The sequence below is a fragment of the Glycine max genome, chromosome 7 (assembly GCF_000004515.6).
Source record: "Glycine max cultivar Williams 82 chromosome 7, Glycine_max_v4.0, whole genome shotgun sequence".
Lineage (NCBI taxonomy): Eukaryota > Viridiplantae > Streptophyta > Magnoliopsida > Fabales > Fabaceae > Glycine > Glycine max.
The window spans coordinates 4,938,282-4,952,611 of NC_038243.2; the positions used below are offsets into that span (position 1 = coordinate 4,938,282).

At 33.0% G+C, this 14,330-nt stretch overlaps 3 protein-coding genes across 6 annotated transcripts; 2 read left to right on the forward strand and 1 right to left on the reverse strand.

The window, feature by feature from the left end:
* The first annotated feature begins 131 nt into the window (after positions 1–131).
* On the forward strand, positions 132–2,874 carry LOC112997636 (probable F-box protein At3g61730). Of its 2 annotated transcripts, XM_041017286.1 has the most exons (4): positions 132–355; positions 442–486; positions 2,063–2,227; positions 2,540–2,874. In XM_041017286.1, the coding sequence occupies exons 2-4, from the start codon at positions 459–461 to the stop codon at positions 2,719–2,721; spliced, it is 375 nt and encodes a 124-aa protein (XP_040873220.1). In that variant the 5' UTR covers positions 132–355; positions 442–458; the 3' UTR covers positions 2,722–2,874. The 2 variants fall into 2 exon arrangements, with proteins under 2 accessions (XP_040873220.1, XP_025984947.1); XM_026129162.2 differs by lacking the exons at positions 132–355; positions 442–486 and adding an exon at positions 809–1,326.
* LOC100794143 (putative RING-H2 finger protein ATL21A) lies at positions 2,679–6,846 on the forward strand. Of its 3 annotated transcripts, none has more exons than XM_026129161.2 (3): positions 2,679–3,206; positions 3,424–4,826; positions 6,211–6,846. In XM_026129161.2, exons 2-3 carry the CDS (start codon positions 4,142–4,144, stop codon positions 6,642–6,644), a joined length of 1,119 nt encoding a protein of 372 aa, XP_025984946.1. In that variant the 5' UTR covers positions 2,679–3,206; positions 3,424–4,141; the 3' UTR covers positions 6,645–6,846. The 3 variants fall into 3 exon arrangements, with proteins under 3 accessions (XP_025984946.1, XP_025984945.1, XP_040873219.1); XM_026129160.2 differs by having other exon boundaries at positions 3,017–3,206; positions 3,475–4,826; XM_041017285.1 differs by having other exon boundaries at positions 3,017–3,206; positions 3,842–4,826.
* Positions 6,847–8,230: 1,384 nt separating this feature from the next.
* Positions 8,231–13,385, reverse strand: LOC100808662 (GDP-Man:Man(3)GlcNAc(2)-PP-Dol alpha-1,2-mannosyltransferase). Its single transcript, XM_003528745.5, has 7 exons — positions 12,673–13,385; positions 11,903–12,189; positions 11,370–11,556; positions 11,000–11,068; positions 10,693–10,886; positions 8,702–8,811; positions 8,231–8,596 (listed from the first exon to the last, which is right to left on the reverse strand). The coding sequence occupies exons 1-7, from the start codon at positions 12,958–12,960 to the stop codon at positions 8,352–8,354; spliced, it is 1,380 nt and encodes a 459-aa protein (XP_003528793.2). The 5' UTR covers positions 12,961–13,385; the 3' UTR covers positions 8,231–8,351.
* Positions 13,386–14,330: the final 945 nt, after the last annotated feature.

Consider the following 14,330-nt stretch of genomic DNA (forward strand, 5'->3'; position numbering starts at 1 on the left):
GTTTATTAAATTAATATGTACTGGATAAATCAATGACTAAATGTATTATATTAATTCATAATAGTTTATTTATTTTTCCATTTCTAGTGCTTTGGTGAATTATTATTATTTCTAATTTTGTCTGTACAACGTGTAATTGTGAATGCTGAACGAGAAGGTTCGAAGAAGACATTTGGACAGAGATTGCTAAGTTTCTGGATGGAAAATCTCTGGTGATGGTGGCAGCCACAAGCCGATGGTTCCGCTGTGCTATTATGGATGACGGCATATGGAAGTTAGTGTCTGCGTGATCTTCAGGTCCCACCCCCGGAACGCGTGGCATTCAGGTGGTGCAAGCTCTACACGTCAAGCTTTGGTAAGACCTCACCCTTTTTCAATGTTGTTCAATCAATCAAGTGCTACCGATTATCTTCGATTTTTGAAATTCAAATGAAATTTCAGATGGAAGTCACTCCTACATGTTCCCTCAACAACAGAAACACATTGGTTAGTTGGTTCTTTTGTTACCCACGCATGTTTTGAATTTTCTTAACTGGATGCTAAACTCTCATATTCTAACTAAGAAAAAAGATTGTTAGTCATTTCTTTGAGAGATACCAAAGATAAATGATAGGAGAAAAGAAATAAGTGACTAATATGTTAGTAATGTGATGTAATGGAAAAGAAACAATTAGAAAGAAGAAAAAAAGATACAATGAGTGTGACTATTATTTATTTTTTTATTCTTATTTCGTTTGACTTTTTTATTTATTTTGATTGTTATTTTATAATATGAAGTATTAAATATTTTTTTCTATTATATTCTTAATTATTTTTTGTGGAGTGAAAAAACTAAAAAAAAGAAATATACATGAAAGAAAATTTAATAAATAAGAGATACATTAGTAAATTGTATGATACTAATGAATGCATATGTGTTGTAACAGAGGGAAGCACTAATAACTGACTTAAATAATAACCAACCAATCACTAACATAACAGCTGAAAACAACTCATTCTAAAGACTTGGTCAATCAATTAGTAAAAAATAACAAATTAACAGATAATTGAAGTTCAACACTCTGTCTTGTATCAATGGTTGACAAGTCCAAGTTTCTGTCAATAGCTCAAACCTGCTCTCTGGAAGAGCTTTGGTGAATATATATGATAGCTGGTCTTCAGTCTTATAGTACTTCAAGCACACTGCACCATCCCTCAATACATCTCTAAAGAAGAATAATTTGATGCTGAAATGTTTCATGAAACACTGGATTTTTAGAGATGGCTATGGCTGCTTGATTGTCCACCATTACTTCAGTAGTTGTATCTTGCTCCAAGTGCAAATCAGTTAGTATTTTCCTTAGCCATAAGACTTGATTAACAGCTGCTGTGACTGCTATAAATTCTGTTTTAGTGGTTGATTGTGCGACAATTTCTTGTTTTTTGGAACACCAAGAGAACATCCTTGATCCAAACTAAAACAGTAGCCTGAGGTGCTTTTCATGTCATCTAAAGAACCTGTCCAATCACTATCAGAATAGTCTTACAACTTGAAATTTTGTGATTGACTGAATTTCATGCCATAATTTAAGGTCTCCGGGATATACCTCAGCACCCATTTTGCTGCTTTCAAATGGGATTGTCTTGCACAATTCATGAATTTTGAAAGTATATTTACAACATACAAGATATCTGGTATATCTGGTCTTGTTGTTGAGAGAAACATTAAGCAACCAATTAAACTTCTATAGAGTGCTTCTTCCACTTGTTCTGAACCATCATCCTTGCATAACTTCTCCTTTTGACACTTAGAAGTGTTCAGTGACCACTAACCACTTCTAGCCCATTCTTTCTCCCGTGTTTCCGATTGTTTAGCTATGATGTAAATTCGTTTTGTAATTGTAGATCTTTTAGAATTTATCCAACCACTGATTGAGTCATTCTTATTATGCATTATATATTATTATTGAACTAAAACATAGTCTACTCAAATAAAAATGCGTTACAGGCAATTTCCAACTTCAACGTCGTAGATTTAGAAAGTTATTAATGTTGTATCCTTTTTTATATTATGTACCATCAGATTGGATGCGTATTGGTGCCTTTTCATTTGATTCTTCTGTAGCCGTCCTGGCAGAGAGACTGACTCTTACGGGGAAGATGCAGAATGGAGACACCATGAAAAAGATGTTTCGGTCTCAAGGTTGTTGCGTGCTAGACAATGTTAAAACTGGAATCTGGATAGCTGGTAATTCCCAAGTTAACTTTTAGTATTTTGCACTAGGATTATCCTTGAAATGAGTTATGTCAACTTATTAGCTCATTTGTTTGTAAGATTCCCGGTTTGTGACCTCAATACTTGCGATGGTAATTTGAATACAATCCGAAGAGCCCTGCATATCCCCAATCCCTTTGTACTGCGATTGCCTTCTATTTTGGCCAAGACAAATAACACTTCCGTGAATATACATCACTGATCACTGTGTTGTACAGCAAGGATTTGCCTTTTATAGTGAGGCTATATTAAACCGAAATTGACAGGTTTCTCCTAATTATATAGGAACAATGCAGACTTTAGATACAAGGCACATAGAGCTATTCCCCTGTGAAGGCTTCCAAAATGGGAACTGGGATTACCAGCTTGTAGGATCTCATGATATAAAAAAACGAGCAGATGGGGCTGCTGGCGCCATTTTTGACATGAAACACCTAGAGGATTCTTCAACTTCGGGTAAATCTTGATACTTCCAGTCAACTTACTTGGTAACTCAGGCAAATGTGTTCTTGAGAATAAACCACTGGTCTAGTGTCGGTGCATAAAGAGATCACCTTCTGTTTAGCACTATGGAATCAGAAATATTTGAAAATTGTGTTTTGTGTATAGTTTCAATTACAGATAGGTGATTTAACTCCAGCGAAGAGTGAATTCATAGATATTTCAAAAATGAATTTCAATAAGAATATTATGTCTCAGAATGATTATTGGTCTAGGTTTTGAGTATTTCAGGAAATTACTTCATGTTCTAGTCTTTTTTATTGCCTACTATTTTATAGAAGACAGTTAAGTCATGGCCTTAACACATGAAACAATCTGTTTTGATTTCTAAATTCAATGGCGGCTGTATTTGATTACAAGTCATGGATTGGGAGAGCAAATGACTGGCAACCCAAGGCAATGATTGATTTCCATGTCGTAGCTGTGAACACTAATTTACAAGAAAATGAAGGTAAGAAGCTTTCTTCTTTACAGCTTTTGCATTCTGTATCAATTACTTGAAAGAATCTCGGCAACCTTGAATCCCAGACTTCTTATTTTGTCCTTAGAAATTTCACTGGCCTGTTTAGTAGTAACTCATTTTTACATCTTTGCTTTGCCTATGCTTCAATATTGAAGTTCTTTAGTTCAGTCCCAATTGATTTTTCTTATACAATTTTTTTTCCAAGCTTTTCCCTTCTTGTTCTTCGATTCATGAAGGTCTCCATGTGAAATACCAGGCTATGAGGGCAGGAACCAATGGAGAAATTGTTTCTATTAGAATCACTCAACAGCTCCTGTGATTCAACTCTACTAACCTTTCTTTGAGAGGGGCAGGGGTTGGGTAGTTCTTTCCTAACTTTTGAAATGTCTTCTTGGCATTATTATACAAGAGTACACTCTTGGACTCGAAAACAATTATTCTATAATCCATTAATTTCCTATATGTAGTTTAAACATTGAAAGCCGATGACAAATAATAGTAGTGTTTCCGAATGAAAAGTTGCAAATTGGTGATGACCAAGCATTTTTTTTTCTATGCAAGTATAGAAAGTATTCTATAGATCTTGATGCATCTGCTTCCGTGAAATTGAATGATTTGTGCAGTGTGCTGGAAACAAACTAATGAAAGCCAAATAGTACTTAAATGATCTGGTGAGGAACTTTGGGTTTTGAATATTCTCCCCCTCAAAGGCTGATATGACAAGAACAAGAATTATATTATAATGTTCTTTAAGTCATACCTTCTATATATCTCTATTAGTTAATTGCACTATACCAATAAATAATACAATATGACTTTCAAAATTGCTTTTAAAATTGGATAGACTTTGAGATTAAAATGCGGTTTCTTCTTATAACCTGGTCCGATCCCTTACTACCTCAGACTTGTTCATCTGAAAAACAATGGGCATCTTGGAAGTCCTTTTTCCCTTCTTCGTCTTTCCTGTCATATATGCTGTTGCTACCTCAAATGATTGTCAATTTTCCGTATGTGGCAACAATAGTGTCCTTATTCGTTTCCCCTTTCAACTAGATGGTGATCGAAATCCTTATTGTGGCTATCCTGGTTTCAACTTAACTTGTACGAATAATAGCAAAACAGTGCTAAAACTTCCATACTCTGGTGCATTCTATGTGCGCAGCATCAACTACCTCACACAAAAGATACAAGTCTACGACCCTGATGATTGCCTCCCCAAACGTCTTTTGACCCTCAATGTCTCAGGTTCTCCTTTCATTCCCACTTTTACTCGTGACTACACCTTCTTAAGCTGCCCATTTCAGAACGCAGGGTCACAATTCATTCCCATAGACTGCCTCAGTAATTCCACAAATTTTGTATCAGCTGTCCCTACTCTAAACTTGACCAATCCATTGCCTGAGTCTTGCAATGTTATTACAAGGGTTTCAGTCCCAGTTTCAGGGCCAGAGCAACAATATGAGGAGAATCACAGAGATGAGCTTAGTGAAGATCTTCGATTAACTTGGGATAGACCTGACTGCAGATATTGTGAATCGGGACAGCAATTGTGTGGATTTGATCCAGATAACAACGGTCAACTCTTCTGTTTTCCTGGTTACCAAACAGGTAAATATGTTCTACCATCTTCAATATGCATTTCCATAAACTTCATACACCACGGCATGTATTTAGAAACTCTAGATGACCTAACATTATAAAAAACTTCAAAAAAAAATAAAGAAAAATTTATAATAACTCAAGTGATATATTATCACACGAGCTGTTTATCATAGGTGGCCACATGAATTTACTGGGTATTATTAGAAATATTTTGGTCAATGGTTTTACGTCGGTATTATTAGTAACATTATAAAATATTTTGTTTGTTTATATACTTTATAGTTTATACCAGTTGACTTCATGATTTGATTTGCTTGTTGTCATTAAATTAAAAATTAGTACAAAACAACGCGAGGCAGTAGAGAACTGTAATTTGTGCATACTAATTCAAAGGTCTAGTTATCTTCACTTATAAGGCAGATGTCTGGTATGTCAATCCTTTTTATTCAATTACTCGGTACTCGTTAGATTTTAGAGTAAATTAAAACAACTTTTTTTTTTGGTGAGGACTTTATTTTAGTTATTTCACGTTACTTCCTGAATTTTTTAAAACCGTACACCAAGTACCAAAAACCTTAGTTTTTTTTTTTATATATATATAACTAAACATTAGTTTCCGTTCCTAAAAAAATATTTTCCACATTAACCATGAATTCTTAAGACTCAATTCATTAATAAGTTAGCTACCGATTTAAGTTGACATGAATTGCAGGTGACGTGCAATAGAGGGCGCTAGCTAGTTGGAAATTTGTTTTGCCCTTTATTACTAGTAGGAAAAACCAAAAACTCTTTAAGGATTTATTTAATTTGAGAATTTTTTTTATTTCGTATTCATCTAAATAATCACAATAATGTGATCAATTTTTATTTTTATTTTTAATTTTCAAAGTTTTGTATAAAAAATACCTTAAAAGTTACAATATATAAAAAAAATATAAAGTCAAAATAAACTAATATTTTTTATAAAAAAAAAAGAAATAAAAAATTCTTAAACTGATCGAACAACCTTCACTTAAGATACTGTCAAATTAGCTTTATATTTTGACATATGCTGGCTGGGTGGGTGACTTAAGAATTTGAGTGATCATATATATATATATCAAACACTATGTTACTATTTATTATTTCTCTTTTACCTTTTTTTAACACGTTATATTTCTTATTAAAACTCTATTTTCTCTACTCTGTTGACTATTATTTTTCTTTTATATTTTTTTTATCACCTTTTATTGCCTATTATATCTCTATTTAGTGTTAATTAGTTTTTAGTGCATGCCCACCAATCTTTTTCTTAAGAATTTGCATCCTTGTTCTTTCTATCAACATTATTATAGATTAACGTGAACCGTGTTAGCTCAAATCTGACCTATACTAGCTTCAATATTCTCAGTTACTTCAAGACGTGGAGCCCAAGTTTTCAGAATCATCACATTTTGCATTGCTGGACCAGCAGCAGTCATTGCAATAGTGATGGCATGCTGTGTGTGCTACAAGGACAGACTAACCAACAGGTCTGCACTTGCAGCTACAATATCGCCGGTGCCACAAATCGCAACCACGGGTCTCGACGAGTCCACGATCGAGTCCTACGAGAAGATGGTGGTCGGAGAGAGTCGACGAGTTCCTGGACCCAACAACAATGGATGCTGTTGGATATGCTTGTCGGAGTACAACAGCAAAGAGACAATAAGATTGATTCCTGAATGCAAACACTGCTTCCATGCAGACTGCATAGACGAGTGGCTTCGAATAAACACCACATGCCCAGTTTGCCGCAACTCTCCCTCCCCTTCTCCTCTTCATGTTACGTCCATTGACCCCTAAGTCATCAAGGATAATTTCCTTTGCCGAATCATATTCTAAGTAAACATGCATTAACAACTATTGTATATATATACACATGTATATACATTCAATGTGTGAGACTTCAAACGAAAAATGTGTCGGTTAATTATGATTACAAGGGAACTTGTTTCAGATTTTAAGGACTAATTAAGTTTAGTTATTTAACTTTTTTATATTCTAATTTTTAGTTCTTCAAATTTATTTTGATAATTTTTAATCTTCTATTGACTTTCTAGTCAACATTTTTAGTTTTTTTATTTTTAGTTTCTCATTTACTTTTATTGTTTAAGATTAATCTTTATTTTGCTAATTTTTAGTTCATTATTTATTTTATATTTGAAACTAATTTTAAATAATAGAAATAAACAAAAGACAAAAAATGAACAATTTTTTTAAAAGGAACTAATTAAGAACGCTGACAAAAATTAATGCATGATTAAAAGTTGTAAAAAAAAATTGAGGGTTATATACACACATGTACACACGTGTATATATTTTTATTTTTACAATTATTTTTATAAAAATGTAGATATCTTAATCATGTTTAACTAAATATATAAAGACTAAAAATATTTTTTTTCTTTCTGATTTTACCCCTTTGTAGGACCAGCCCTGAACCCTATTTGGAGGTGTGATAACACAGGATTCACGACTAAAAGGGATCCAAAGTTTTTTTAAAAAAATTATAGTCATGTAATATTTTTTTTATATTATTTAGGTTATGTTTATAATTATTATTTTATTTTATGTCTTTTTTTTTCAAATTAAGATGTGACATCTAATTCAAAAATATTTTTATATTGATTGTTAATTATTTTTTTTGGATATTACCTTTATAAGTTCATACCAAGATTTAGTTTATTTTTATTACCAGACAAGATTTAGTTTTGTGTGACATGTCAACATATATTTGATCTATGATAATAAACTTTAAATATTTCTTGTTAATAAAATAAGAAACAACCAAAAACTCAAATTAAAACAATAACGATCAAAATAAACCATTTTCTCCAAGAAATAAAATATAAAATTTAATTAATTTATAAATATATAAGCTAAATGTGATAAATTTCTCAGGTCTTTACACAAACTTGTAAAACACTAAAACTTACTAGAAAAAATATAGATTTAAAAAATGTCTATCTTTTTAAATGAGAATTCGGTATTTTGGAAGGTGAGAATAAAGTCAAATTTATCACACCAACTCATCTCGTTATCATGTCTATCTTATATATAAATATTTATGTTATGTAATTTTTAAAAAATAAATTGAATGAAAAATGATAATATAAGAATAAATTGAATAAAAAATGTGACATCATTTTGAGATTTATTAAAATGATCTTATTCATTTAATGTAAGAAAATATGTAATTTTTATAAAATTGTGAGTCTACTTTTTTTTATATATAATATATATTTATATTTTTGACTACTTAAATATAAAATGGTCCAAATTAATTTTTCGGCATGGACCCATGAAATATCAGGTCCGCCTGCCCGTTGTGAGGTAAATAAGTTGGTGCTTTGTTTTTGTGGGATGTGGGTCAACTTTGCTGTTTACAGTTTAGTTAGTAGTAGGTGATAATTAAATAATCAATTATGAAACACGTATAGCTATTTCTGTAACAAAATTCTTCATCTATATTCTGAAGTTACAATCATGCTAATTAGATCCTATAGACCATCACCTAGAAATATGACACAGGATAGGATGCACTGCAGCTTTGAAGTCATCATAAAACCTCTGCTCGGAAAACCTCCCTGCCCGTCTCCTTGCAGCTGCAGCCATCTTAAGTCTCTCCATCTCCGGCATCGATACAATTCTCACCATGGCATCTGCATATTCTTCAACACTGCAGGCAAGAAATCCTGTCTGCTGTCCTTCTTCATCTAATACAATGTCCATTTTTGGGCCAGCAGAATTATGAGCTGAAAAACAAACATTACTAGAATAATTAATGTGTAAAAGCAGTCACGGTAGAGGGAAAAAAAAAGGCATAATTACTAAAGGGTGAAATTGCAAAGCAAACCCACCAATTGGAATGGCACCAGCAGCCATGTATTCTACCACACTAATGCCAAAATGCTCATCTGTCATTGAATGAATGCCAGCAACAGCACCCCCTAAAAGTCCCACCAAATCTCTGTAGGTTTAATGCAATCATCAAATATATGATTAGTAGAACAGCATTTAAAATTAAGGTTCTAAAAGTACAAGATAACCTATTTGATTGACAAATTCAAAAAGGAATTCATGTGATAAAAGTGATTAAATATTTTTAGTGAAAGACTTATTAGTCGTTTATCCAGACGTAATTAATTCAAATCCCAATTAACAATACATGCAACTGACTTCTTTTTTTTATTAGGTCAGGTGGTCTCCGAGCTACATAATGTCCATTGCAAGTAACACCCATACTCTCAGTCCAGTCAAAGGCTAATTGACACCATGTATAAAGGATTTACAAGCAGAGTCCTTCCAGCCCTATCAACTTGGCTATAGATCTTTATGATTGAAAATTTTAATGCACTTTAGAGGAGCCAATGAGCCATGCCCAACCATTAAAAGTTCAGGAAAAGTACCAAAAAGATGAATGAACCGTATAGCAATTGTAAGGCCTCAGTTAATTGCTAATAAATTTCCCAAACAATGTAAGCGGCGTTTGACTTTGACAGATGATATTAGATTAATTGATATGAATAAACCAATTATAGTTCCAAGTTTGAAATTTTCCACAAATTCTACAATCTGAAGCATAATGTTAATTAAGATCCAAATAAACTATAGTTTATACTTTGCAAGAGAAGGTTACCACACTTACACTTTGCAAGCCATGCTAGTTCAACAAAAGAAAATTGACAAGTTTATCTCACAAGAATAATCTAGTCTAAGAGACATAATTAGTTCTTTGAAATTGTCAAATACCCTTCAAAGTTATAACAGACTAAGGAGTAACCCTTATGCATAATTTTTGTATGCCAGTCTACTTGTCAAAATACTAAGGATTCCAACTTCAAGTTCCAACAAATTGGTGCGATGGAACCGAAAATGCTAAGATGCTTAATAGGTGAGGAAATGTAATATTAGAGAAAGAAGAAATACACTTAAAGGGAGGGGTAGTTTCAAATAGAAGTTAAAATAATAAGCTCCTCTAAGTTACAGTTCTAACAGATATAAAAATGCTGTAACAAGAAGTAATGAGAAAAGTCAAGAGAATCAAGGAGAATAAAATAATTTGAATGAGAAAATGACAATGAGTGGAAGTATTTCAGATTAGGGTGCAATAGTGTAGGATACCAACTGGAGGGGGATCCATCAACTTGAATTCGTTCTATACAGACTTAACCTTCCTACTTCAAAAATTTAGATTAAGGATTCTAACTTGCTTTTAGAAATTAAAATATTGATCACATCCATATGTCTATCCAGCATAACTAATTACATAAACAATAGTTGTATAAAAGTAATCCAATCATACACATTATAATGCCAGTAATGCTGGTTATTATACATCTAAGAAGTAGATGAACAAATAAGGTGGATAATCCGGTTAAAGACAAATATTCTTTCTAAGCAGTGAGATTTACGAGATTTAGGAGTTTGAGTGAGGAAAAATATCCGTTCAGGTTTTTAACATACCTGAACTATCAATGCGAAGTACATGCTTATACCTAAACTAATCAATAGTAGCCTAATGTACATGAACTTGAGAGTGACACAAGACATTTATGACTAGAAATTTGAAACACTTTGAAGTTTCACTGAAGTTTCTTTAATTGATTGGTACATAATCCAATTGATTATCAAAAGTATAATAATAAATAAGAACAAATAATCAATGTTGAGTTAGCACTCAATGCTAATTGCTAGCTGGACTGACAAATACCATATACCATTAACTAAGAAATAAAAGGTATGCATTCTACAGAATATAACTTTTTAAAATATTTTATTCTGCAGATAAAGTGTTTTTTATGATCATTAGAAGGAGGGGGGAAGAGTCTGGAAATCCACTGGTGCTAACCTGTATGTTACATTCTTATGAAATTCCATGTGTTCATTCACATTCAGCTCGATTGCTTTCTCTTTTAACATTTGAAGTCTGTCTTCATCTGATTTATTTCTACAGCTACCCACAATTTGGAACTTAGGTTTTGGCAAGCTAGGATCTAATCTCTTAATGGCAGCTGAAAAAGCCTCAAGTTGGAGAGTGTGTGCCTACATTTGAATAAAAAATATCAAACTGGTTTAATCAACAAAACACAGGCTCAAATGAGCCAAATAAAAAGGTTGTACCTCTTGTTCACAAGAGTTGAAAAGAGTATGCCCACCTTCTCCGGTCGAAATTGTGCAACAGATATTAATACTGGAATTTCTGCTGATCGTTCCAAGGGAAGTACCTGCCCATATTGCTTACTTGTTAGAATCCATTGGTGATTACCAAACTAGGTAAAACAATCACACACACACACACAGTATCACCCTCATATTACTTGCGGACACTAAATTCAAGTTTTAAACATTTGGTAAATAAACATACTACACCGGGAGGAAACATAGAAGAAACAGACTGTAAGAGATTCAATGACACAAAGTAACATGCAATACAGGAAAGTTATCCCTCTAACTAAAACAAATATGGAAAAGAGGAACTTGACAACATAACAACGATTGTAGGACAACAAAGAACCAATTGCAAACCTGGAGTCCTGAAGTATCACAAGGAGGATAAACTCGCTTAATACGGTCAGGAAATCTCCAAAGATTTTCAATATGGGATTTAGTCCAAGATGAATTGACCATAGCTAGGTGTGCACAAGATCCTACAAATCCATACAAGCAGCTGAATACTGTATAATAGACTATTTTGCACCTTGAAAGCCAAACACTGCAAGAAAATAACTGTTAGACTCCTTAAAATATGAAAGAGGTAAAATAAAGTGTGAATTTAGTGTATATTATAGCATAGAAGCGTGTATGCAGTGAAGGGGAAGGGGAAGTATGGAGAAGGTGAATTTTCATATATAAAGACTTCAACTTTACCAAATTCCATACCAAAATACTATTTAAAAAATCAATTCCCTTCTATACCCTCACCCTCAAAACAATTTGGATAGGCTATAATATTCAAATCAATGAAATACTGAAAAGAAAGAACCAATAACATCATTAACAAGTGAGGAATACTTGTGAAGTATGACTAAACTAGAAGTGACAAAAGTTAGAAATGAAACCTTTTTGTAATTAAGGCATCGTTATTATACATGAAGCTGCGCTGACGAACGCGAGCTAGCATGTCTGAGCTGATAGTAGGATAATGAGTATAGCAAATAACTTTGCATCCAAACAACCGAGCAAGTGGATATGTAAAAGCATATCCACTTGTGTCAAAGTAATATATTGGGGTAAACTTGCACAAAGCCTCCCATGCAAGATACACAGAACCCAGACTTTGACCAATCATTGTAAAGTGCGGATAAGTAGTTTCTTCTATCCACTTTCTCTTGTACAAATGAACCACCTGAGAATTATTAAGGACAATATATATATACACACAGGTTATTAAGCTTTGAAACAAATCAAGTAGATTCTAGCACAATAGGTGCCAAATTGCTACTTACCATTGCAACAATTATTTGTTTACTTTATATAAGCCAATAATCATTCATATACAATCCCCTCAACTCAATACTTTAGTCCTAATCCACTCTTTCTTTAACAAAACACAAAAGCCACAGCTCATTTTATTCCTGAAATTATGAGTGCATTGAGTACCGAACCAACGGCCAGGGACTAATTAACAGCTAAAATAACAATCAAGGTAGACTAGTATTCTAACATGCACTAAAACTAAATCCGTCAATGAATCTAGACAAGTATTCTAGGCTCCAAGGTTTTAAAAAAGGGTCCGCGACCGTGATTTGGGTCTGCAACCACAATTGGGACCGCATTAATCCGCAATTTGCCGGGATACCAACAATTCCAATAAGAGAAAAGAAGGTACCTTTGGAGGAGAGAGGAGAGCGACCCCAAAGCGATCGAGGGCACGAGCCATGAGCGATTGAGGGGTGGCGTCATGATCTCCGGTGTACACGTAGCAATCAAGGTCGGGGCTCTCCTCCTGGATACCTCTGACGGCGCACCACAGCACCCTCTCCCCGCCGCCACCGTCGTTGGTGTACGGATGGAAGAACGCCACGGCCCTCTTCCTCCGCCGCCTGCCGTTGATTGGGCCAATGCAAAGTCCCGCAAGTATGGCAGTGATGAGCGCAGTGATGATCATCGTCAACATTAGTCGCAGAACCCAAAAAGCATAACCTTAAAAACTAAAATCTGCAAAATCTGGTGGTGTAAAAGGCAGCACCTCTGCAGTACAAATTCCAAGGAGAGTTCGTCGGAGACCGGAGATAAGAAGTGGAGATGGTTTGCGGTTGACGTCAATCACTCGGTAATGTAAGATATTTTTTTATCTGTTATTTTAACTTTTTCCGCTTAAAAACCTCCAATTACAGGTTATTTTTAAGGGCGGACATGGAAAATCCAATCCGGATCCATTTAAATCCAGATCCATATCTTGCAAAAAAAAATGATTTTTTGGATCCAGTTTCTGGTTCAAAACTGATTTTAAATCTGGTTTGCTTCTAAAACTAGTTTTAAACCACTTTAAAATCAATAACAGTCCACCGCACACTAAACATCCAAAAGAAAGGATATGGATGCTTTTATAAACTTTATTTTGTCATCAATGTTTGTTTGTAATGCATATCCAAATATACGCTAAATCTTTATGGATGTTTGGGTTCTTGTAAATTTTGAAGGGTACTTTATTTTGTTTTTATAAAAAAATTTGTATTAACTTCGTCTATGTAAAAATAATATATTTTTGGTCTATCTTTAATGATATTTCTGTTAGACACTTTTTAATGTGATTAATAAATTTAATTATTTTTTCTTTTTATCTCTTCAAGTATCGTCAAAAAATACCATAATCAATTGTTAATTCATTTTTCTCCTAATTTCATTATAAAGTACGAGAAAATTGTTTAGGAAGTGATGAAAAATTATAATTTTTGGGGGTGTTTAGTGTTAAAAATTATTTAATTCATTTTGAGAGATTTTAACTGTCACAAATTATTTAATTTATTTTTAATCAAATTATATTGTAAGTTTGTTAGTCACATCAAATTATCATCTAACGGAATTATCATTGAGAACCAATAAAAATATTTTATTTTTACATGGACCAAATTAATACAAAAAATTATATGAAAATGAAATTAATATTTTTTAAATTTTAAAGGGACCCCAAACATATTTTATCCTAATAATAATACTCAAACCATAAGATTTTTTTAATGAGAATCACAAAAATTGCAATTAATCCTAATATTATGACAAAAAAAAGAATTTTTTGGAGTTTAAAACTTAGAGTACCTTCTATAGGTACAATTTAAACAATCTATTTTGAGTTCTTTATCTCTGATTAGTTGGCCCTCACAAAATGCAACTCATACAAAAGGCAATCCTTTCAAATGACTCCCCACAAAAGGCAAAAAATATTTTTTTAATCATACCGAGTGAAAAAAGAAAAAGAAAATATATTTTACACACAAAAGACACAATAAATACAGTAAATTCTTTTTTCCCGCCATACACAAAGGC